The sequence below is a fragment of the Limanda limanda genome, chromosome 7 (genome assembly GCF_963576545.1).
Source record: "Limanda limanda chromosome 7, fLimLim1.1, whole genome shotgun sequence".
NCBI classification, from domain to species: Eukaryota; Metazoa; Chordata; class Actinopteri; order Pleuronectiformes; family Pleuronectidae; genus Limanda; species Limanda limanda.
In genome coordinates this window covers 12,491,863-12,517,743 of record NC_083642.1, presented here as the reverse complement: position 1 = coordinate 12,517,743, position 25,881 = coordinate 12,491,863, and the positions used below count along the sequence as shown (strand labels likewise).

Genomic DNA, 25,881 nt, shown 5'->3' with positions numbered 1-25,881 from the left:
CCCTCCCTCCCTCTCTCTCTCACGCTCACTCTATCTCTCTCTGTTGCTGTCTCACAGTCTCTCAACCTCTAATTCTATCTATTGTATTTTTCTTCATGCTTATTTGCGCCCTGTGATTCTATTTTCCCCTATTTTTCTCCTGCTTGATTTTGTATAAATTCTGCTCCTCTGCCCTGCGCTCTCTCTTTGTCTATTTCTCTCTCTCCTCCTCCTCTCTGTTTTGCTCGCTCGCTCTCCCTGTCCCCAGTTGTATTGGTGAGTGGGATGGTGTGTCATCTCCCCGTGGACAGCTGTGCCTCTTAAATCACAGCGCGCGCACATTCACTGGCATTCACGTTACCTCCTATTACTCCGGCAAGAGCTGAACAAGACAAAATTAGATCTGGATTGCAGCGTGTCTAAACAAATGCTCAAACGCAGTGAGCGCGGTCGGAGGATGCCCGTTGCTGTGGCATGCGCCGAAGATAATATGCATGAGCCGTGGGCAGGAGGGCTGACAGAACACGCCCCCAGCACAGCAACACAGAACGCACGAGTGCACACATGCACACATGCACACACATGCACACATGCACACACGCACACATGCACACATGCACACAGCAGGATATTAAGCTCTTGCAGGAAATTTACATAGAATTTTTTTCTTTTTTTCTTTTTTCTTTTTCTTTTTGGCATGTAAATGGATTGACTGTTAAGCTTGTACGAGCTTACCGGTCGCTCCAAGGAGAAGCAAAAAATGAACAAAGGAAGAGACAGAGAGAGATTAATCATTGAATCATTTTTAATGATGAAAATGATGAAGCTTACAAGATGACCTTGGCTTTCTGAACCCTTCCTGTTTGCCCTCCTGTCCATCCGGGTTTATATCCTTTCTTCCGCTGAGGGGCATAACAATTATTTTCATCCTGTCATAAATAATAAAAAGTCGATATGTGGCACCAGCTCATATCTAGTGTAGCTTGACTGGGGTAAATGTGTGAAGATATCAGCCTTTGGCAAATAATGCACTAATAAGGATGTGTTAAAAAACAAACATGCATGCATGTATAGGGGCCTGCAACTGCATGCGTGTGCACACTCAAACTCACACTTGAGCAGGCATGTACCAACAAACGGAATTTCATCATCAAATGTGTGATGACACCTTAATATTTGCCAAGAGCCCATATGCTTGATGTGTCCAGACAGTCTGAAGTGTTTGCTCCGCGACGTCTAAAAATGTTCGGCATCAAATTACAAGCGAAGGGAGGGAGAAGATTACACTCTATTCTATTCCTCCTGTGACCAGAATGCTATCACTACCATGTGACTTATGTATATCTCCTGTGACGCATGTGGCAGCGAAGCCTTAAGGGCACAAGTACAGAGATGGTTTTGCCTGATTTGGACACGATTGTTTCTATCGCACCGTCTTGCTCATTAAGAGATTAAGATGATACAGATTTTTTTTTTTTAAAAAACACTTTTTAATATCAACCGTAAAATGAAAAAACAATATTTTTTTAATTTTCTAGATTATCTCCCAGATAAAACAAAATTGATTATATTATCAAGAAGAACAGTCTGGAAGAAAAGGTCAGAGGAGCCTGAGACTTGCAGACGGCTGGCAGCCTTGACAGCAGCCTCCTGTTCTGCTCATCCTCTGAATGTTCCCTCGGCATCTTGACATGATCCGCCCCTGCGCCGTGTAGCTGCCGTGGAAACACCAAATCTACGAATCACCTTCTCTCTCTCACAGCGCTGGATGCTCACTGCCCCTGCACAGCACACAGGCACGTGCATAAACATAAACTCAGATGCTCCCTCGTGCTAATGGATGTGTACATTAATGCAATCCTCAGCAGAATCCCAAATATCTGCAGGCTTTAAAGTGCTTGTCATCTCTCCCTGCCTGGGATTGCGCAGATTGGAGACGGGTGATGGGGGGGGATTTGGAGTGGATTTGAAGTCTCTTCATCTTTGGACTCATAAAACCAGCTCAGGGCGTAAATACCCCCAAGTTCATAAACCATACCTAGGGAAATTAAATGTTCCCCCATAATGCAGATAATTCCCAGGCATTAGTGAGACAGATTTGGGCTTTTGTCTTTGTTCTGAGCCGACTTTCAGGTACCAGCCAACATCAGTGCCCTTCTAACCTCTAATACCCTTTTTATAGAGCAAACCCATGCACTGCTCATATTTGATGTATGTACCCAGGAGTTATTTTCCTTCCTGAGCTGCTGTGCATTTTAGCATTTAATATCAATTGAGTGTTCCGTCTACCAAATTAGCTTATTTTCCTTCTGTATCTCTCTTTCTTTTATTTGTTTTTTTAGGGTGCATGACCCCTTTATCTTTTATTGGCGTGAAGATCAAGGTTCACTCTGGTTTTTGTACCATGTGTGTTTCCATTGCCGTTGCCCAGCATCTTAAATTAGACTCTTCTCCTGGGGTTTCCATGTGGGTGTAGAAAATTGTGGGCTGCTGAAAGGATCTGGCAAAGCTTATGATGGGATAATCTGCACCTGTTTCTCTGGGCAAGGACTAAAACAGGCCACAGCAGCCCCCCCTCCCCTCTGCCTTTAAACAATCACGCAAACATGCAATCACTCTAAAAGACGTGCAATCCAGTGGAAGATTCCTCACTGATACCGATCACGGTCCCTTCACGTTTGCAACATACAGCTCTAAGTGATTGATTTATTATTCCGATCCCACCTGAACGTCCACTCACTTCATCGTATGTCTCACTGTCCTTCCTGTGTGACTTTGATTCTCCAAATGTGACTCTTCTGAAACACTGCTTTATATTTTCAATAAAACATTTGAGAAATATAAAAATAGCTTTTGCTCAGTTGCATATCAATTGCATATGTGTCTTTTTTGGAATAAATATCCGATGCATCATATATGTCATTTACAACACTGCCTCCAGTGGCTCGATACCACTTTACTGATACCGCCTCCATGCCGGTCAAAAGCAAGTTGCTTGATGTTTTGGGTTCGTCCGTCTGTCCCATTTCCGTGAACAGGATATCACAAGAATGCCTTTAGCAATTTAAGCCTTTCTTCAAATTCAGCAGGTCAAGGTCTCGGTGGCCTCACAATCTAAATGTGGTGCCTTGTCAAAGGTCATGTTTTGCCTCACAAATTGTGTTTAGATTTTTTTGAACGTGATATCTTGAGTTCAGCTTGATGAATGTCTTCAAATTTGGTAGAAACATTCACTTTTGGAATTTGGTGCTCGGAGGTCAAAAGTCAAGGTCACAGTGACATACAGTATCTTGTGATAAATGTGAAATATCAGGTTTGCTCGTAGGGAACCTTGAACAATTCACTTGGACTCATGGATGACCTGATAAGAATTTGGTGGTCAAAGCTTAAAGGTCACTGTGACCTCTCAAACACATGTTTTGCCTTGTGAATTTAATATCTCAGGAACATCTCATCTAAATGTGATATATCAGGACTGACCTTAGCGAATCTTGAACAAATCACTTTGACGCACTGATTAGCTGATTAGATATTGGTGGTCAAAGGTCAAGGTCACAGTGACCTCCAAAAACCCGCCATTGGCCTCTTGGATGTGATTTTTCATGACTGTTTCAGTTTTCACTTTGCCTCAAAGATGAACTTATCATGTTTCAGTGGTCAAAGTTTACAGTGACCTTGTATGAATGCGGAAGAGTTATGTAAAAATTTGAAGACAGAATCTGCACTGGCTGGAGGAGGCACACAACAGCCCTGCGATCCTTTTATTTGGAACTTTATTTTATATTATTTGCTTATTTTTGTATATGTTAATGTTGTGGCTGACTGGTGTGTATTCTATCCATCGAAAAAAGGCCAATCGATACACACACAAATCTATCTCACTGTGGTTTCTTCTGGCTGTGAAATCCATTGAAATGCTGCATTTCTTTGCATTTAGTTTACTACCTGTGGCTGCTAAGCACTTGGATCAAGCTCTAGATCTTGCTCCTGGAAATACTTATACTTACACCCCCCCCCCCCCCCTCAAAGCATTGCAAACCCCCACTGAGAGAGAAGCTGGGGTCCTCTGAGTCTTAGTAGCAGGGGGTAGTGGTAGCGGAGGACGCAGAGGAGAGGGGGGGAAGTTAAAGCCTGTGGTGAATGTGTCAAACTTTCCTGCGCCAACTCTGAAAAGGTTGACATATTTAAAGTCAGCGGCAGTTTTTTTCCCAACTCATGGAATTCTGGTCAGATCTATGCGTTGAGGGACCTGCTGTGATGAGGCTTATGGAAGTGAGAGCAGCTCTGTGTACCAACGGAGGAAATGTCTGTTGGGATAACTACAGGGAGGCAGACTGAGGAATTGGATGGATTTCATGTGGGCAAGGAGAGAGAGAGGTCTGGTTTAGAATCGTGTGAAACTGCATTTTGAGTGTGGTTAGCGGCAGATGTGCGCAGATTGTACAATATAACACACACACACCCCTTCCAGCTAAATAAGCTGATGCATGTATGATGCAGGGTGTAATTGCTTTTCCCTCAGTTTGGGGGGTTAATGAAATGACCTCGGATAAAGATCACCTCCACGGGCTGAGAAGCACACACACACAACACACACACACACACACACACACACACACACACATTCCCTTACACACACACACACACACACTCCCCGTTGATACACCTCGGTGACTGTGTCGTCTCTCTTCCAGCTGTGGGTATCCAGATGAAACTGGAGTTCTTTCAGAGGAAGTTCTGGACAGCCAGCAGACAGGTACATATGCATAAACACACATCCTGCATGTTTGCACATTCACACATATAATACAAACACACTTGTAAAAATAAAATAACTAATGTCGTCTGAGCCAATGACCCGGGCTGCCCAGAGTAGCAGAAAAATACATACAAATTCAACATAAAGGCGAGTAAAGTCAAAAGAGAAAACACTAACCATGTTGTTCTTATCCCTGGCTGCCTGGTTATGAATATGTAGGACACATTTTCATAGAGCAGCCTTTGTTAAAGTCCCCACATGTTAAGAATATTTAACGACTCGTGAACTTTTAAGACGGAAGGTCATCAGTTTGTTTTATTCTTCTCTTTTTTTATGATTGGAATACATTCAAAGTTTTCCGCTGACAGAAGGGATTTGTTCTCTCACACAAACAGAATAAAGTATTTGGTGTGACATTCAGATATGTGCAGATACATATTCTTTTCTTATAGTGTGCAGCTTTGGATGGGAAATGCTCCATCAGCTGTGATGATGAGGTCAGTCGTCCTTCCTTTCCTCAGACAACCCTCCGTGTATTCTGTCACTTTTGCTTCTCACAACTGCTTTTACACTTTCTATTTAACAGAATATCAACTGCTACCTCATCGACAACAATGGCTTCGTTCTGGTGGCCGAGGACTATACTCTGGTGAGACGTGCACACACACAGGCAACAATCAATAAAAATGTTTGTTTGTTAATAATGTTTTAAAAGTGGGTGTTGATGGAACTTATTTGTGTTTCCCCTGCATGCTCAAAAAACACCGAAATTCAGATGTTATTTCAAATCAAGAAGATCTGAAAACTGAATCCGTGCATATAGGCCAGATTATTAGTGAATCGTGGATTTGAGGTCTACAATTCATATTCACTCCGGGTTAATTATGTATGAGTTGTAAGTTTGGATAGAATGTCATGCTTTTGCATTTTTATTCAAGGTATAAATAACTTGTGCAAATCCAGAGCTGACCTTACATTATAATCCATGGTGCATGTTCTCCTCGATTTGTTTCTAACGATTTTTTTTTTGCATGAGATGCACACTGTTGTTGTTTCGGCTGCTCTCAAGGAGACATGGTGCTGCCCCGGCGTGGACTCTCTGCTCAGCTGTCACCAGACATGCTGTCACTCTGGTTTTGGCTCATCCAGGAGCCAGTCCGCTGGCCGTCGCTGCCCTTCCACTCCTCTGCATGTTCTTTTCTCGTGTTTCTCTCTTGCTGGGTCCCATCCTTTAATCATTCTTAATTAGAGGGTGCATTTAGGCTTTTCTCTTGTCAGGTTGTTTCCTCTCAATGTCCGTTAAAGAGTGGAAAGGTCATCGACTAACAATGGGACACACAATGTTCTTTTTAAAATGCGTGAAGGGTCAGGAGTAGGTCTTGAGTGGATAAACTAGAGAATCTATACCAGGCTGGGTCATATCCGGCCATTTTGTGTTGTTTCTGGGAGGTGGTTACACGAGCAAGGAGCAGCTGAAGTCGGATCGTTTGCCTCCCAGATGTCAAGGAAAAAAGGATGAGCAGGGATGGAGCATGTAGTTCATCCTTTGAGCCTATGGATGGAAATATAAATAGTTTACTGTTTTTTATCTGTTGCATGGGATCACCCATGCAACAGATAAAAAAACACTTTTAAAAAAACACTTCTCCGTTGTTAGTTGAACCTTTACTGAGGAGAACAGGTACTGTATCAGAGAGCCCCAGCGGATGTAGTTCACAAAGACATCTCAGATTCTTCTGTGGAAGTGAGCAAATGAACTATCTCCTTTAAATGAGACGAGACGATAGACCTCTGCAGAATAATGTCAACAGGTCATTTGTGTGTAATTGGAACATGTGGGATATGAGATCCTGAAGACAGGGTTTGTTTTAAAGAATTTATTCTTAGTTCAGTTCCAAGAAAATCTCTGAATAGAAGTTTCTCTTGTGGATGAACTTGACTATGCATGTGTTGATTTTTAAACTTGTATTTTTAAAGTTAGTTTCATTTTATCATGAATTGTTTTTATTAAAGAAAAAGAAAAAAAAATAAAGATAATAAAAATAATAATAATAAAAAAGAAAATCTCTTTGTCTTTCTTCTCAGACGGGGAAATTCTTTGGAGAAGCAGAGGGAGCTGTAATGAGTAAGCTTCTGCAGATGGGCTCTTTTAAGAGGTAAGGACTTCAAACTGTGTGTGTGTGTGTGTATGAATGTGTCCATATATGTGCCAACACATGTGTATGTGTGTTTCCGTGCGTAAATGTATGTGCATAATGTCAGGCCGGCTGCAGAATGAGAGCACGTCTGCCCTGGTGCTGACAGCTCTTAACGTGGCCAATCGTGTTGAGCTATTCAGCGCTGAACTCTGACCCCTCGCTCAGCAGAGTTCTCCGTTAGGGGATTACAGCAAATCTTTTCCTGAAATGATGGAATTAGGAGAAACCTGAAGTCACACACACACACACACACACGGACACACACACATGTAGACGCATTCACGCATGTCCAGCTTGTTTTAGATCGGTGTCTCCTGGAAAACGCCAGGAGCAGTGGGTTGTGACATTCTGCAATTAATTTGGAAATTTAAGCCAGGAGGAGGTTACCTTTTTCAGAATTACTGAGCAGAAACACAGAGAGGCGGACAGTTGCAGTCACATTCTGTACTTTGAATGAGGAGTCACACAGCTGCGTTCTTACATTTGCTGAGCCCTAGCCCAGTTGCACAGTTAAGTGTAAATTCAGATTGCACAGAAGCTTATAACCACATTTATTCCAACACTCCAGCAGGACCTTACCCAGCAGTCAGCTCTGTGTTTTTCAGTGCCTGAGGCATTCGTTTCAGGGGTTGTCCTTCTGATTGTTAGATTGTCATAAAAGCAATATCTCAGTAAAGCCTTGGAAAATATTTAAGGATGAGTTTGGTCAAGTTCACTGTGAATGCAGTATCCAGACAACAAGATTCTAGAGGTTCTGGTGATGAGGGCTATGGCCAATGTCGATGTGCTGTAAACAGAAATAAGTGATTTCCTCGGCTGAATTGATAAGTCGTGTCATGTCTGCCTCCTGCATTCTCTAGATGCCATCCCTCTTGTAAATGTTTTTAAATTCTCTTGTTGTTTTTAACGCATCTGACCCGTACAATCTCCTCTCCTTCATATGTGAAAGTTAAACTCTGGACAAGAAAGTCTGGACCCAATTCTCTGAAGATTTTCTGGAGTTCATGCCTGAAAACACAAAGATGAGCTATAGATTTTTCATTATCACCTCACAAAACATGTTTCTAGCTAAACTCTATGCTTCACATTCTAATTGTGACAAAATATACTATAAAATTCCATCTCACATGTTCTGGGGTTGTATTGATGGTCCTTTACATTCTTATGGATACAGTATCTCAGGGCAGCCTGCAGAGAATATTGTTACCTCAAAGATGAACTTTTAATGGTCAAAGGTCAAGGTCAATGTTTCTGGTCAAGGCTAATTATGACAACATAGCCTTCATAGCTTTTATTAAATTCCCTTAAAGTCCTCAGTGGAGTCTGGACAGACACGGACGTAAGCTGCCACTTGACTGGCTGGCAGAGGCGCACAACCACGAGGCAGTAATTTTAGTTGCCATGCTGTCTCAGTGTATAAAAATCACCAGTGACAAATCATCGCACATGTAGACAACCACGCCTGTTTATCATGGGGATGAAACTGAAAAGCTGACAGCAGATGGTTTACGGTCCCACTCATAAAGACAAAGAGGCCTAAGAGAGCTTTCCCGACTGGATCTTTAATGTCAGATGATGAGGGATTACTCAAAATTGAGTGCGACGTATGATGAATGTTTAATATAACTCGTGTCAGTGGAGTATTAGCATGATGAGTAATAGAGCTTATAGATCTTAACACTAATGAATCCGATACGATCTGTCTTAACTCGGTGCCATCTGTGGAGAATTAACGTGCCGGGTTGAAGCGCAGTTTTTTCTCTTGATTAAAAAAACATTGAAGAAATTTTAAAGTGTGCCACTTATAGTTGGCGCGAGCCGGCGGCTTGAATTCAACTGCCAGCATCAAGACAGAGGACGAAAACAAATGTTGGCAAACCGCTGTATTGTTCAGTCAACTAATCAACACGCCCTGGAGAGAGGGATCTGTGTTGTGCGCCCAGGCAAAGAGACGCACTCATATACACAAATATGACATCGGTCTGGGTCTGCTGCTAACACCATTATGTGGCCGGGCTTAGCACTAATTGGTTCCTGGCGGTGTGTTGGAGCTACGTGTCACCGGCGCTGCGACTGAGGTTTGAACAGCGCCCAGGGCTGCGGATAGACCGAGCCCAGTCAGACATCACACACGTGTTCGCACACACGTTCGCACTCAAAGTATTGTCAAGTATATAGGGAGCTGTCTGCAGGCTATGAGAATGAATGTCCTGTGTGTGTACTTGTGTATTTGTGTGTTACGAACCCCCTCAATAACCTCACCCATGCAGGCAGACCCAGACCTCACACCCTCAGGGTCTACTAAGCCCCTCAAATCCCCTGATATCCCCCCCAATATCCCCAAATCATCTACCCACACACACACCCATCTCCCTACATCACTTTGAGGGACCTTGCGGGAAGCCCTGGGATTTTCGTTGCTTTCCTTTTCCCATTCTTGCCACATCCATCCAATATATTATCCGTAGGTAAAGCAGCACTTATAGCAGAGGTGGGATCTTCCCTTCCTGCTCCCACACAGCAGCCCGAGCGGCCCCGCAGGCATTTAATAGCAGAGGGAATGTATGAACCGAGACTTAACTTATCCGCGCTTTATTGACCCCGACAAAGGCCTTATTATGAAACGTCAAAACTCTAAAAAATATTCCACCTCCATCTTCTTCACTTTAACTCTGTGTCTGTCTCGCTCTTTGTCCTCTCTTGTCTATATTTATCCACCCAGGGTCACTCTGTACGACTACCAGGCTCTTTGTTGGGTTTTTTCAGAGAGCAGCGGCAGTGGACACACACTGCTGGATGTGAGTACCACATGTTTTTTTCAACACGCTGTAACGCAAAGTGGGGACAACATCCTCTGTGTATTTAGCATCAAGGATCAATATTTTTTCACTCTCTCTTTTTTCTCCCCCCTCTCGCAGCCTTACTTTGCTTTCTTCTCGGCCGTGAAGTGGATCCTGACCGAGCTTGTCATGTAAGACTTCTGTGTGTGCGAGAGTGTCTTGTGTCTGTTGCTAATGGCATGCACATGCTGCGTACATGTGTTTTCCCGAGAGTCACACGGTGGCCTCTCCTGTCTGAGGTTGACCGTGTGTTTGTGAGTATATATATATATATATGTGTGTGTTTTCTGTATGTTTGTTTACAAGTGCCTTCACATGTGCGTCAACGTGATCATCGGTGATCAGGAGCAGTAATGGCTACCTGATGTTTCCTGTAGCCAGGGCTTTTCCTGTGATGCCACGTTGTGCAGTGTTCTGGGTGGTCTGTTGTCGCAACAGTGCATCATGGGAGGATTGAGTTGTCAGTTGCGATTTTACAGTCTGTCACAGAATTTTTTGTCCTAGAAAATGTTTATATAATGTCTTATCAAATGTTTTTCATGTCCCTCATTTCCCACTTATTCTTCAATTGTGCTTTATCCAATTAAATATTAAATGTTGATGTAAATATGATTGACAGAAACCTCTACTTATATCTGCTAAATATATAAAAGTTTAATTATTATTTTTAAATTATTTTCATTCTATCATTTGTGTCTATACACATAATGCAGTAATTAGGAAATCCCCTCTACTGCCATCCGAACAATTCTTTTACATACACATATTTTTCCATTAAAGCTGCTATTTATATGAGTATTTATTCAATTACTTTATAAACCGAGAAAGTACAATCATATTTTTACATAAACACATTAATTATATAAACTGTCATGCGCTGACAAGTTACACAACACTGATATTTTAACAAGTCTGATTTACAAGAGTTGGATCGAGCACTACCCTGCATGATGTGGCAGGCAAACCTGGATAATTTACACACATTAAAAAATATGATTGATTCGATTCAAAGTTTCCAAGACATCCAATAACCTTATAAACATGATTAATATCCGACTACGATAACTGGCAATTAGCAAAGATTCATGTTTGTGCAGTGGTTGTTTTTATAATGTAATGTTTGTAAGAGAATACATTTTTCTCCTCTGCAGAAACTTTAAACATACTGGTAAAAAAAATGGCTGCAGGAGAGAGTGCTACAGAGTGTATTATATAAGCATGTGTTGGAGTGGATTGTTATTGTCGATGTGTCTCCATATTTAGATTCCTGCTCGAGTTCAACTTGTACAGCTGGTGGTATTCTGACATCACAGTTAAAGGTAAAAACACACAATCATATACTGTCTCTGTCTCTATCAAACACACACACACACACACACATAGGTGAATGTACACAACTCATAACATATTTTATTTTGAAAGCATATGGTAGTTGATAATGAACTCTAAAATATATGATACATAAATTGGAAACATGTTATTAATCACTGATAGATCCAATAAGTATAAAGGAAAAAAATACATGTTTAGTTTTGTGTTTTTTATACTCAATACTTCATTAGTACTTATTTATATTTTACATGTATGTCAGTAATTTTTGGGTCTTTGATTTGATTGTCAGAAACAAAAATGAAAAGGTAAAAGAAAAGGCAAAAGAAAAGTCAAATATCGTTTGATTTTCTTTGAAAGCTCCAAAACATATTTTTTCCCTTTTCTAGAAACGGCCAACATAATCCTTTATGAGACAAAGTTATCTTGCAGATATTGTTTTTGGACACAGCACAGACAGAGTATTCCTATGAATCTCATAGTTCTCTAACGCTTTTACTTACATAGTTATTGTAAACTTGAAATATCAAACATAATCCCTTTCAAGGCTTATTTTTTATTTCACTTTTTTTTCAAGGTTTTGTTTGAGTTCACATGGAAAACTTTCTCCTGTGCACAGAAAAAAACAAAAAACAACCAGCGTCCCCAGCACTGACCTTCTGTCTCCATGTTCACCATCTCCCCTCCATTTCCTCCCGGTCTGAGTCAGTGTGACCACTGGAAAAACAGAATAAAGAGACAGAATCCAAAACCGAAAAGTATAAATGGCAGAACACAAGATTACCTCAAGTGACCTCAGTGTGAGAGCAAGAGCGAGTATGTGTGTGTGTGTGTGTGTGTGTGTGTGTGTGTGTGTTTCCGTGTGTGTGTGGGTGCATGTCTGTCTTCACACAGATTTGTATTTGTTTGTGTGTCCAGAAGGGGCTATACTTAATGGTTTTATGATCTGTGAGGATGTGTGTCATATTGGTAGCGGTGGAAAGCAATATCCGCTTTGTAACAGGAGAAAAAAAAAGGCTTCTCCCTCACTCGTCTTCTCACTCTCTCTTTCTCTCCTTCTCTGTTTTATGTCTTTCTTTTCTTTTCCCGTCCCACTTTTTCTCTCCCATGAAAACACACGGACACACACATTCTCATACGATTGCTGCCAAGCTCTATTTTGATGCCTTATGTTTTATGGAGTGTTGAATACTGTTTCACTAAGCGTCGTCACATTGTAGTATTAACTTCAGCCAAAACTAATATGAAAATATTTCATATTTGAATGTGTGTGCGTTTGAGAGAGAGAGAGAGAGAGGGAGAGGGAAGTGGGGGACGCGAGAACCACAACACAACAGTGTATAAAATGCTTTCCCTGCACACTCTTATCCTGAGTGAAGTGAAGCTGGGCACCGCCGCTCGCCAAGCAGTCAAGACAATTTCACAGCTGGCTAGCCCCAGGTCTTAGCAGCACTTTCTATATCTCTTTACAATAGAGACACAGGCCGGTGACACACGGCTGAAACACCCCAACTTAGCAGCCCGTAACCCAATCTACACAGCCCCTCGAGCCGAACTAATCCCAGACGTTTATACATGTAGGCTTGCGTTCCTCACATGTATACTTAATACACAACTGCACACACACACACATTTTTTCATGCTGCTGCGCTACTGACACCCTGTAATTAAACCACTCCATTCAAATTACACTCGTGATCCACCATCTTTAGAAATCTGTGTTGTAAAAAGCAAAATACGTGTCGATCTCTGTGATACAGCTGAGTTCACAAAATAAAACCATATGTATTCAAATGTTAATCTGCGTTATGCAAATAAGTCCTATGAGCCCCTGTTTTAATAAGGTTGCTTTAAAAAAAATGTACATCCCAAACTTAAAAATGTAATGTTCGTGTCTCCTTAGTCCATTTCTCCCTGCAGTATTGTTTGAGACCTCTAGGTGGCAGGAGAGTTCAAGCAATGTTGCATTAGTCGTTGGCCTAGATTCACACTGGAAACGTCTGGGGCAGGACAGGAGACAGCTCCGCTCCAGAAATGCTGCTTTCTTTCAAACGTGTATGTTTGTAAGGATGTGGTCTGTTTGACTGTTAGCTTGCAATATATTTGCATAACTATTTTAAATATATATTTGACTTTGAGATGGTTGTTCCATGACTTACTCACCGACTCTGACTCATGTTCTTTTTCCTTCTTTCTCTCATCTCATCTTTCTCGTTCTTTCTCTCGTTCTTTCTCGTTCTCTCTCTCCTTCCTTCCTCCCTTCCGTCCTCCCTGCCCTCAGCTCAGAGGATAGGTCGGACCACGCAGGTACCATGTGACACCGAGTACCCGGCCTTCGTCTCGGAGAGGACCATCAAAGAGAACACAGGCAACATCGATTGTGACGGCTGCATCAAGTATGACGCACACAAACAGACCCAGTGAACATAAATAAACAACAATAGGTCACATCAACAATGACCTCAATGTCTGTCTATTGCAACATGAAACTCGTTGGATGTAAGCTGGCCGTCGTCGCCGCTCCGTAACACAAGCAAACAAGGAAAATGAATTATCCCGTTAACTCTTGTGTTGGTGAAATATTTTTTTACCTCCATAATCCCTGATAACGAGAAACACGTTTAAATCATTTGTTGTCCATTGAAAACACTTCTATCCCGGCAATCCATCACAAATAAACACGCCACCGCTCACGGCCACTCACTCTCTCCTTTGGCAGTTTGAAATACAAGGCATTTAGAGATGAGGGAGAGAGGTGAAAAAAAAAATGCTTCCTTTAAAAATGGGAAAATGAGTGTGGTCCCCATTAACAATTTGGGCTTTTCTGTCAGGCAATTGCGGGGTGTTCTCTGGATCCCTCCAATGGGCCCATCATTGCTCCCAGCTGTGGAACTGCCAGGGAAGTCTGTGTGTGTGAGTGTGTGTGCGTTTACATGCGTGTGTGTGTGTGTGTGTGTGTGTGTGTGTGTGTGTGTGTGTGTGTGTGTGTGTGTGTGTGCGTGTGTGTGTGAGTGCGCTTGCATGTGTTTTCATTGTGTGTCTGCAGCCGGTACAGCCCCACAAGGTCAGCAGGGTAACCACTGCCCTGGGTGCCAGGAGCAAAATGAGGTTTGGGGATGCAGTCAGACCCCAAACACACATATGCACACACACAGACAAACACAGACACACACATAGACACATGACATAAGCATGTTATTTAAAAAATAAAGGCCGCATCTCCAATGATGAAACCAGAACAGGGATTAGTGGGCAGAGCCGTGAGCTCTGGGCAACGTGTCGCCCTCAAATAAATCTTTTTTAAAGCACAATGAATATGACAAAGTAAAATGGAGTTTTTTATTTTGGTTATTTGGAACTTTATAGCTCATATTAGTAATAGAGGATATTGGCGATAAACATCTGTTTCACGTTACAGGCTGACTGAGGCCTTTCTCTCATATTTTCATTGGGACACGTGTGTGTACTTTATGCTCTAGGAAATATACCCTAAGAGCTCGCCTGTTAAACCTCTCTTTACTGCACGGTCTGACTGTGTGTGTGTGTGTGTGTGTGTGTGTGTGTGTGTGTGTGTCTGTCTCTGTGTGATGTGGGTATTTGTATTTGTCCATGACTTCCTGATGGCTGAAACAGCGATAGAGCAAAAAAACATCAAAATCATGGGAATGATATTATAGTTTAAGCGTCTGTATGGAGCCAGCCTCTCCAGACTGTAATGTGAGATTCAGGACAAAGAGTTTGTCATGTCTCCATCCAGAGAAGGTCTTCAAGGGGACTATTAGGGACAATACTCGCGGCCATATATCCTGCCCCTCCACAGGCTCCTTCTCGTTTCACCCGACTGTCGACTGTTTCGATTTGCAACGGGCTCTAAGTCTACAGTCGCACATGTAGACGTGGTTTCATCTGTGAGAAACAAAAATCCGTCTCCTTTTTCCATGGCAACAATAATAATTATGGCTTTGCTGAGATAATTGTGTTTAATATGTCTGAACATACTATGAAGCATGTGTTCTATCTTCAACACAGCATTTTAAATAGATACAGTTGCAGAAGAGAAGAGCTTTTCAGATCAGACGCTATCTGACAGTAACGGAAATGATAGAGCAAACTTTGCAACTGGCGATTATAAGATCATGATGTTTTAATCATCTCCAAGTTTAAAATGTTAAATTAAATTAGTATTTTTATGGTCAATTAAGTCCCCGTATTTGTTATTTATTTATAATCATTTCAAATTGTTCACTTTTGAAATTTTTTGGCTTTGTGTAACATGATTTTTCTCATGACTCATCTTTCTCAGCCACATATTCATAGCTGCATTTGCACCCAGACCTACTGGAAGACAGAAATATAAAGGACAATTATATCTATAGAACTCCTTGAATACATAAATTAAATTCTATATCATGGTGCCCATTTTCCCAAGAAGTAATAGCGAGAAATGGAAATACAATGACGGCATTACTCTGAATACCCACCAGTGTGTTTATTGAGATTTTATTGGAGCCATTTCAGCTCACTGAATTAATAATTGTTAAATTACTCACAGTAATTACTGGTCACATTTCCCAATGGTGATGACAGATATTTCTAAAAACCATAGAGTGCTTGCAGTTATGGTTCAGTTATCCAGTGATTAAATAGCTGGAAAAAATTTGAACATTATCCGCAGAACACACACACTCAGAAAGTATTTCATTAAGCCAAAACTGAGCACAGAAAATGTACAAAAACAAAACGGACTGTTTAGTAAATGAACTGTGATTAAACTAATCTCGTTTTAGCATTAAACACTAAAATGAGGATCAGCGAAGATAACACTCGAAAGTTTAAACCTCTTCCTCCCAGAGCAAAAATCTGATGATAATCTGTACTTATTTTTATCAGATCAGCGACAGATTGTGTGATGTGTGACACGATCTGTCATCATTCCATTGTCTCTTTATCTTTTATTACAGTCCATCAGCTTTGACATCAATCTAACTCTTGATTTCTTCTTCTTTCACTGATTTATCTCTCTTGCCGTCAGTCTTTATGTCGCTCAGACGGTTCTCCTCCTCTCTGCCACTCTGTCTCTGTCTTCATGTCTCTGTTCTCTTTCTCTCTTGACCAAAATCCCTGGAAGAAACTGCGTCAGGAGACCATGTCTAGAACACATTCATCTGTCTGTACCGTCAGTGTTTGTGCAAGAGAGCATGCACAGATGTCTGTCTCTGTGAATCTATGCACAGTGTATTGTACACGTCCATATATGTGTGTGTGTGTGCATTCATATAGGGTGTAGCGCTCCCTTTCCCAGCACCGAGTATGTTCAAGGCCAGCAGCTGGGCTGTCAGGATATGTTTAAGTCTTTTCTCCGAGATCACTTGCTCTGCTTTCTATCAGCGGGCTGAGTTGGGCGGGCCCGGCACTGTGCAGGGGTGAGCAAGGATTATTAAACATCAGCAGATCCTAATTCACCCTGATTGGAACTGGCTTGGCTCATTCTCGGGTTGGTTTGGTCGGGTTTGGTCGGTCACGGTGGGATAACTGCATTACGGTGCGGTGGATTGGTGCTACTCAGGGATTAGAGGCCGTCTGTGGTCAGATGAAATTGGTCATGGTATTAAATTAGAGAGGATGGAGATATTCCCGTAGGTATTAGGTTTTGTCTTGATCCGTCAGGTCTCTCTCTCTTCGTCTTGGTTCCTGTCCTCCTTGACACGAGTCGAGACAGCGCATGCACGTCTCTTTTTACACCCGTGTGTGTTCGCTCCGTCACACGTGCATGTTCCCATACGTGTCTGATAAACGCCTCGCAGAGAACTTGATAAATCACCCAGCTGTGGCAGAAGAGAGGGAGGGGAGAGAAGTGAGAGAGATAAAGAAAGAAAGGGTGACAGAAAGAAGAGATCATCTTTATGACCTCTCCTCTTCATAAAGCTTATCCGCGGTCGTAAATCATCGGCCAGGAGGCTGAGGCGAGGCCTGATCTTCCAGGCCAGTAAAACGCAGCCATGGGAAGCTATGAGCACAGAAGTGTGGTTCCCATTTGTCTGCCTTTGGAGTGTTTTATATTCAGCAACACTTCATTGGTGCTCGCCTTGGACGGAATATAACAGAGACAAAAGACGGGAAGAGGATGAGGAAGAAGAGCGGATGGAGTGAGTTAGAGAAGTATGCAGGAATACTTTATCTGTGCGTCTCTTGTCTGTTTATTGACGGCTGGCGGTGAGACGAGTCGTCCTCTTGACATCCATCCAGTCCGGTCTCCACCGGGGGAGAACGTGAACACTCGTAACACAAATCCTCCGACACACATGGACATGTACATCATAACCAACGCGCCTTGTCTACTTGCCAATCCAACTCTGACCTCCCTTGCTCCCTCTCCCTCTCCCCTCCCCTCCTCTCTCCTCCCCCCTTACTCATCTCCCTGTTTCTGGCTGTCTCCGCTGTGATTGGCAGGTCCTTTGTGATCCAGCAGATCCCCAGCAGTAATCTCTTCATGGTGGTGGTGGACAGCAAGTGCGACTGCAGCATGTTCGAGCCAATCACCATGGACCCCATCGAAATCATGTATATCCTTTCACTGGAGAACTGGGGGTTGGGGGGTGGTTGGGGGGGTTATTGCAGGACAACATTTAGAAAAGTTTCTTTGATTCATTTCTCCTGAATGAAATACAATGACCGTTGCATGATTTGGATAAAAAAAAAAAAACTTGGACTTGAGAATGAGTTATACTGTCATCAAAAATATTAAATACTGTGATGATATAATATAAGGGAGGGGATGTGTCACTTTTCTGTGAAGATTCAGTCATCCCTCCACCCAAGACCTGCTGGGTAGAGGTTTATTAAGAATGAATGAACATTCTATTAAGTAAATGAATAATTGAATGGATGGATGGTTCTTGCAAGTGATCTTAAATGGCTCATACAGCCAACCTGTTGCAAATTTCCCAGATTGACTGTTTCTCCCCACTGAGCAATTACCTCATCATCTTTATTACCTTGTGTTTTTATTATTATTGGAGCCATTTCGTTTTTTCCAGCGCAGAAACGTTATAGCCAACATATGTCCATGGATGTAATTTGATGGGAATAATGAAGCGCATTTATTTTGTGGGGAGGCTTCGGGGAGTTTATTTGCCCTCGTGCCTCTTCTGCGAATGAAAGAGATTGGGACAGTGTGTGGGACAACATCTGAAACAGGAGCGATTATGTATCCCATCTGTGCTGGGAAGGCCTCAGGATCCCCCAGGAAGAGCTGGAAGAGGCTGTTGGCGAGAGGGACTTCTGGAATACCTCAGTTTACTGCCGATGGATGGACGGATGGATGAATCTCAATCCAATAAAGCACCCTACCCCGGGTTTATTTCACTGTAGATTCATACTATACATATTGTATATGTCAACCACAGATTGTTTTGTTTTTGAGATCTTCTGTTGTCATGCAAAAAAAATCAGCAAACATTGCTCAGAGCCAGTTCTTTTTGCACGTCATGCTCTTTAAAAAATCGCCCTACCTCTTTCTATGGTAAAACGCATTCCTTTCCATTATGCACAAGAAGTACAGTCGGGCAGGAAAACACCCTGCAGAGGGTACACACTGTCTGTTAATGACTTATTGACCTTGACTTCAGCTGCACATAATGAATCTCTGAAGTGCGAGAGATTGAAGACGCAAAAGGACAGGAGGCGCCCGGATACCTGTCACCCCTTTCACCCTGAGGTATTTGCAACACACACACACACACACACAGTACTATTTGCAATATATCCTTCGCTCACTATCACTAAGTTATTCCATATTAGTCCATAAAATGGCTCCTTCTTTCTCCAGGAAAACTCGATGGAGTGCGGAGGCGTCGGCTCTCTCGCTCCGTCTCTCGCGGCGACGCTGCTCTGCGTCCTGCTGGCCCTGTTCCCCAGGTGACCAGAGCTGGCCACGCCTCTCCATCCAGCACACGACTCGGATCGTCCTTGGCTCTGCAAACAAAAGAATCGCATCGATGCCACAAAAAAAGAGCACTCCTGCTGCCCCTAATAAAAATTGTGCCCAATTTCAACTCACCACCTACAAAGCCCCGAGCCCAGAGGCGCGTCCCCACAAGGTGCTTATTTGAAAGGATTGATAATGGATGCCTAGTGACTAGTGATCATTACTGTGCTTTAGCTGCACGGAGAGGTTTCCGGGGAGAAACGTAGTAATAATGCTTACAATGCACTTAGTAGCTTAAAACTGCACATGTGTCCCAGTAACACCCACCGACACTCACCTCTATATGCTCAGTCCTTTCAGGTAGCAGCTAAGGGCTTGGTTCTGTAGCTGGGCTTGGAACTGGGCATTAGAGCCACGTTACACCGACGCGGAGAAACACAGGCGCACCTTTCCTCTGCCCACTCTGACTTTTCATGGACAATAATGATTCAGGAGGAGAAAAAAAATACTAATACTGAAGATGACTATATGTGGGTGGGGCTGTAATGTGGTTGTTATGATCTTTTTTCATGTTGAGAAAAAAAAAACCAAGTTCTGGTATAAATATGAAGAAAAAAGAGTTTTATTTATGATTTGCAAGTGGTACCCATAAACTGTGACTATGAGATTTTGAGTCCTCTGATGTGAGTGGTTATTAATATTTGAGCTTTGCCTTATTGAACGATATTGGTCCTGTTTGTGTACTTTTGAAATAAAAAGATGTATAAAATCGATGCTGTCGTTAAAGGCCCGGTTCTTGAGAGGCTCCTCTGCAAAACAGACCTTGACTAGAACAATAGAGTTATTATGAGGGCTCAGCTCTCAGCCCTATAGATTGTTCTATTGTTGTTGGCAGAGTTGACTGATTAATACGGTATATCTGCTTTAACAGTTAGGGGAATGTTTGGCTGCTTTTCGGCCTCCACATGAGATGTGGCTGGCTTTCTTTGTGCGTCTGTGTGTGTGTGTGCGCCCATATGCATGCATTTGTGTGCGTGTGCATCTGGCATTTTGTTCTTCTGTCATTCATGTTTCTGCCTCGATCCCAGAGGCTCATCCCCCACACAGAGACACACAATGAAGACCATGACACTGGAAATCGAAGGCCAACCACAACATACATCTGTATTTGTTTAGGAAATAGACGCAAACAATCAAATTTTCTGACAAACATACCCATGTGCACATACATGCAAGAGCCGAATTACTTACTGTGCCATGCATGGAAAAAACTCTTGTATGATTGTGTGTGTGTGTGTGTGTGTGTGGAGCACAATAAGTTAAAACAATAACAACAAACGTTTTCTATCAGTCCCAGAGGGGGGCCACTCTGCTGTGGTCTCCACGTCAACACCAAGGTCCCTGCGGTCCACAAGCCGAAATGCCTCGTCTGTATCTCTTTCTCCACCTCTCCGCTCGCCAGGTCCACCACTTCCTCCTCCTCCCCTGACGAGGTAATTCTCACCATCCCAGCGGCCTGTTCTCAAACGGTTTGGCTGATCTTGTGCCTCGAGCAGAAGCGTCTGAGCCTCTAATCATTCTCAGCTCATCCCGCTCTCTTCGTCTCTTTATGGTCCAAAGACTCGCTGATGGGCCATTTATCACAGCATAATGGGATCAGAGGTGTTTTGAGTCAACACGGATCTAATGTGGTCAGTTTCCTTCCTGTTTTGCCCGATGAGTTATGGGAAAGTGCGTCCAGTGTGTGTGTACAAAAGGCAGAAAGCCGTCTTTTTTCTGGGCAGACGCCACGATGGAAACCCTGTTGCCACCTTGAGCTCCTGTGAGTGATAAATACTCATCTCTGTTTTCTCCATAGTTGGGGGGGGGAACTTAATCCATGCAGATGCAAAAAAATCTCCAATTGCGTACAGGCACATTTTTCCAGATTTCCCACAACACACAGCTTCATGTTCCTGCAAGAAATACCCAGGTGACAATGAGACTCAGCTAGTTGGGGCTGTGGAGAAAGAAAAGGAAAAACCAGCTAAAGAAAAGAAAATGAGGTGAAAAGAAAAAGATGTATCCTGTCTGCCTCTTTTTTTTTTTTTTTTTATAGAAGCAGACATGTGTGTCTTCTCAGGCTTTGGCTCGGCAAAGAAATGTTAACGTGGACAGGCCAGGTCACACCTATAACCCCGTCCGTCAAAAGAGACACATGCAAAGACGCAGCGAGCGAGGGAAACATCAATGAAGGTGTTTTATGTGAAGGCGACCACATTCCTTCCCAAATGATCCGGACTGCGCTGCTGTTTGTGGTGGGAAGGAACCCCTGAGAGAGGAGCCACTGATCACTGGGACACAATGCCCTGAAGGGGCCCTGCAGCTGGAAAACACACCCATCCATCAGCCATCGCACTCCTCCGGTCCTGTTTGCTCTCCATTATCGTGACTACATGAGAAATCTCCTTTCCTAATATCCCGGAAGACGGATGACAGTGGGTCGCACAAGTATTCGCACATTCAAACATTTGTGCCTGCGCCCACAGTCGTACCCGTGCATTGACACACGTATAAGCACACATACACACACACACACACACACAGGCGGTCACGCAGAGGGCAAGGCTTTTGGTGTTGCCTCCAATGGAGTGGATAACAGTGGTGGTTTGCTTTGAAGACCACAGATATGTTTAAATGGAAATGATTCTGAGCAGCTGAACCACACCAGGACCACACACAGGCCCGGTGACCACAACACGCCACAGCTAAGACAAGCTGGGAAAACACACAACCGATTCATACGGCATTCCACTGGGCGACTAACACAATATCAGCCCTGCAACTTACTGTGTGCATGTATTCTCATGTTTGCACAGAGGATAGGTTTACATTAGTGAATATCTTAATTTTAGAGAAACAATAAAAAATAAAAAAAAATAGAAGGAGAAAGGACTTGGGGTTTGTTTTTCCGAACTGAGCTCAGAAGAATTTTATGATTTATTGTGTGAATTATCTGTTTGCATTAGATTTTTTTTTTTTTTTTGGAACGTGGCATTATTTTCACCCCCTCGGCCTCTAATTACAAGCTCTGTCCTCATTTACCTCCTCCTTCCGCCCCTGCTCTACCCCTTTTCCCTGCTTCTCTGGCCACATGCTCCGTGGCTGCAACGGTGATAATGACCAGACCTCTCCACACGTGCACGTGCCCACACACGCACACGCACACACACACGCATGGGAGACGAGAAACCGAACCAAACCCCAAAGACAAATTTGTTCCTGCGGGTGCCAGGAGACACGCTGCTGCCAAGGTTGAGAGGTGCCAGCTGAAAACATACCCTCTCCACACACACACACACACACGCACACACAGACGCAGACGCACACACACACATAAACACACACACACACACACACACACACACACACACACACACACACACACACACACACCCATATGCACAAATTTAGCTGTATGCCCCATACTGTGACAGGAAGAGAAGCCTTCAGTATGGACTTCTTGGTGAGCTTGAAGCCCTGACAGCCAGCTGTACTAATAATGTGTGTTTTTTGCGTGCGTGCGTGTTTGTGTGTGAGAAACTATATCTCATTGTTTGTGTTCTCCGATTCGATTTAGCGTGCGGTACATTGTTTGGGAAGAAGTGGGCACGTAACTCACCAGCTTGCAGTTCATCAGTTTTCTGTCACACGGGCAGCGAACTCTCATCAGCCAAATATTGAATAACAAATCCAGAACAAATCATGGGGATATACAGTACATCTAGCATTCCACTCTGTGTTTGTGCAAACATGCTGAGGGCGATTTCTCAACATTTGCATATTCAGCCGTCTCTTTGTAGCTGCGACCTGAGCCCTGCCAACTCGTCAAGTTTACCGAAAAACGCCTAATTCTGTTACACATGGAAAGCAAAGCAATGGCCTGGAGGGGCACACACATTGGCTCCCTCTGAAAAGGAAGTGGCTAAATGGAGACCCAGGAGCCCCCCCGCCTCGCCTCTGCCACTCAAACGCACCCAGGCTGTTTTTAGAGCGTAGGCCGGCTTAACAGAATGGACAGTCAGCAGCAGCAGCGGGGAGAGAGAGAGAGACGCAAGGAGGGGAGGGAAAGCGAGGGAAGGAGGAAAGCAAGATTGGAGGTCAGGGAGGCAACGGAGGGAGAAGGCGGGCCGATCGCAGCGAAGTAGGTGGTCTCACGGTATCGCGGCCCAGCAGCGGAGCAACGCCATTGGCTCGCGGCCTCGGTTTGTCCCCAGGTCTCTGCGCTGGATTGGGATTGAGAACCGCTAGAAGTATCCTGAGCCTTGTGGAGTTCTGTCAGATCACAGCTCATCAGCATCAGCATGTTTGTCTTGGACGGAGCACTGATCAATGAGTTAGGGACTATTTGCCGTTGGCTCCCCTCAGCCTGTAATAAATCCCGCTGTGCTGATGAAGGCTGAATTTTGATGTGATAATTGATGCAGTGTTTTTGTTTTTTTTCCGTACATGGCGTCTCTGGGCATGGTGTGGTTACATCAAACTTTTATAGGAGTCTGTGCATTCGTGCGTGTGTGTGTGTGTGTGTGTGTCCATCTGTCGTGTTTGATTAGTATCTGTATCCCCCAGCTGGAGAGCTGCTCCTGCTAAGCCTCTATGAACTCGGTGTGGACAGGACTAAATGGTTGCTCTTATTGGCACATTAGCGTAGGTGTGTGTGTCCGTGTGTGTCATGCTGCTTTCGTTTTATTCCTGTAGTGTGTAGTGAATAAACAGCCATAGATCTACTTTGCGTGTGCATTTATTTTCTGTACGGTTTGTGACCACGTTTACACGAGTGTATGAGTGCCTGATCAAAAGTGTGCGTGTGTGCGTGTGTGTGTGTGTGTCTATGTGTGTGTGTGTGTGCGTGTGTGCGTGTGTGTGTGTGTGTGTCTGTGTGTGTCATGCTGGTTTTGTTTTATTCCTGTGTGTAGTGAATAAACAGCCATAGATCTACTTTGCATGTGCATTTATTTTCTTTACGGTTTATGTTCACGATTACACGAGTGTATGAGTGCCTGATCAAAAGTGTGCATGTGTGTGTGCGTGTGTGTGCGTGTGTGTGCGTGTGTACACTTGGCCCGACCAATGAGCCGCATGTTCTGCGTATGCCTGGCCCTGGGATTTGAGCGCCCTCATTCTGCATAGCAGAGCAGTGAAAGGAAGGCTAAGGTTACAACCACAGGCCCTGACAGAGAAATCACTGCAGCAATGTGACATTTATATGCCCCAGTGTCCCCCACTCACCCCCTCTCTCACCCTGCCCTCACCCATCATTACCCTCTTGACCGTAGCAATATCCCAAGCCGTGCTCTTGACATCAACCGCAGCTCTGAGCGTCCTCCTGCTCTCTCTCTCTCTCTCTCTCTCTCTCCCTCCAACCACCATCACACCCCTGCTCCGTGCTCCGGATCTGTTTGTGAGCCTGCACACGGGCCCTTGTCCTACACATGCATGCATACAGCCTCCATTTTTAAGTGTGTGTTTGTGTGTGTGTGTGTTTACTTCATGCGGTGCTCCTGCTCTCACTCACTCTAACCGTCTGGAGCGTTTAGAGGACATGACATCACAGCGGGGTAATGTTGGCCGCTGACGTGAGCTCTGCGGTGGAGGCGAGCCGGGCTGTGACGCCGTCTATTTGTTTTTTTGAGATCCGCAGTCGGACGGGAGGCCCGGGCAGTCCCTTGATTAGGGCTCGCGTTTATGTAACTGTTGCAGTTCCACAGTTAAAGGCCGTGTTGTAATTAAAAAGAATCCAGGTTATGATATACTCAGGGACATGATCACGTCATAGCTCAGAGGGATTGTGGCTGCGTGTGTGTGTGTGTGTGTGTGTGCATGTCAGTGGTAAAATATGTGTGTTTGAGATTCTTTTTCTCGTCCGTGGGTGTATGAAGTGTATTATTAATGAGCTGTGTAATCCCCAAAATTCACAGAGTGTGTCCTTACTGGGAGAGGAGCAGAGGAAGCAAACACACAAGCTGGTTTGGGTGTTCGCCAGACATCATGTAGAAAGAGGACAGGAGGGTGAGAATACAAGAGACAGAAAAAAAGAGAAAAGGCTAGAATATAGTGCAGGGGACGACATTATGTGTATGGCCGGAAAAAGTTTGTGTCTGCGTTTTGTGTTACAAGACACAGACACACACACACAGAAAAAAAACCTGTAAATTGTTTTTTTTTGAGTGAACAGGATTGCCGTCATTTTCCTAAACCTGTCATGATTTATAAAATGTGAGAAATAAATTGCACACAGTTACAGTACGTTCACACACATTTTTCACTTGTGACCTTTATGTGTTAATACACACATCTCTGGTTCAGCCCAAGTCCAGAACACATCTGCTGATGTGATCCCTCCCAACACTACCTGGAAGAGTCCTCCCATTTCTAATCAACCTTATTTCCTGTGCTGCTCACTGGAGTTTATTTCCACCACTTCAAATTGGTCCTTATTTCGTACCCTTCAAATTGGTCCTTATTTCCTATCTTTCGAACTGATCCTTGTTTCTTACCCTTCAAATTGGTCCCTATTTCTTACCTTTCAAACTCCTTATTTCCTCCACTTCTCACTGGAGTTTTTTTCCTCCCATTCTCACATTTTTATCATCTCCTTCTTGGACCTACATTTCCTCTGCTTCATATTTCCTCCCCTTTCACTTGACTTTATTTACTCCCCTTCAATCTGGTCCACATGTGGTGAACATCTTCTTTTCACTCGCCCTGACGTCCTCTACTTCAAATAAAAATGTTTGTCCTCCACTTCTCTTTATTTCCTCCCCTTCTCACCTTTTTCATCCTCTTCTTGGATCAGTATTTCCTCTCCTC

General features: G+C 43.6%; 1 protein-coding gene across 2 annotated transcripts in view; it reads left to right on the top strand.

Moving 5' to 3' along the window:
* cacna2d3a (calcium channel, voltage-dependent, alpha 2/delta subunit 3a) overlaps positions 1-19,805 on the top strand; it is a 113,248-nt gene extending 93,443 nt beyond the window's left edge. For both annotated transcript variants that reach the window (XM_061075215.1, XM_061075214.1), the window contains 11 exons: positions 4,674-4,735; positions 5,191-5,235; positions 5,325-5,387; positions 6,824-6,894; positions 9,659-9,734; positions 9,855-9,907; positions 11,040-11,095; positions 13,387-13,501; positions 17,556-17,671; positions 18,743-18,822; positions 18,934-19,805. In XM_061075215.1, coding sequence (XP_060931198.1) covers positions 4,674-4,735; positions 5,191-5,235; positions 5,325-5,387; positions 6,824-6,894; positions 9,659-9,734; positions 9,855-9,907; positions 11,040-11,095; positions 13,387-13,501; positions 17,556-17,671; positions 18,743-18,822; positions 18,934-19,026 — 830 coding nt within the window. In that variant the 3' untranslated portion in view covers positions 19,027-19,805. The remainder of the gene's footprint in view (positions 1-4,673; positions 4,736-5,190; positions 5,236-5,324; positions 5,388-6,823; positions 6,895-9,658; positions 9,735-9,854; positions 9,908-11,039; positions 11,096-13,386; positions 13,502-17,555; positions 17,672-18,742; positions 18,823-18,933) is intronic.
* The last annotated feature ends 6,076 nt before the right edge of the window (positions 19,806-25,881 follow it).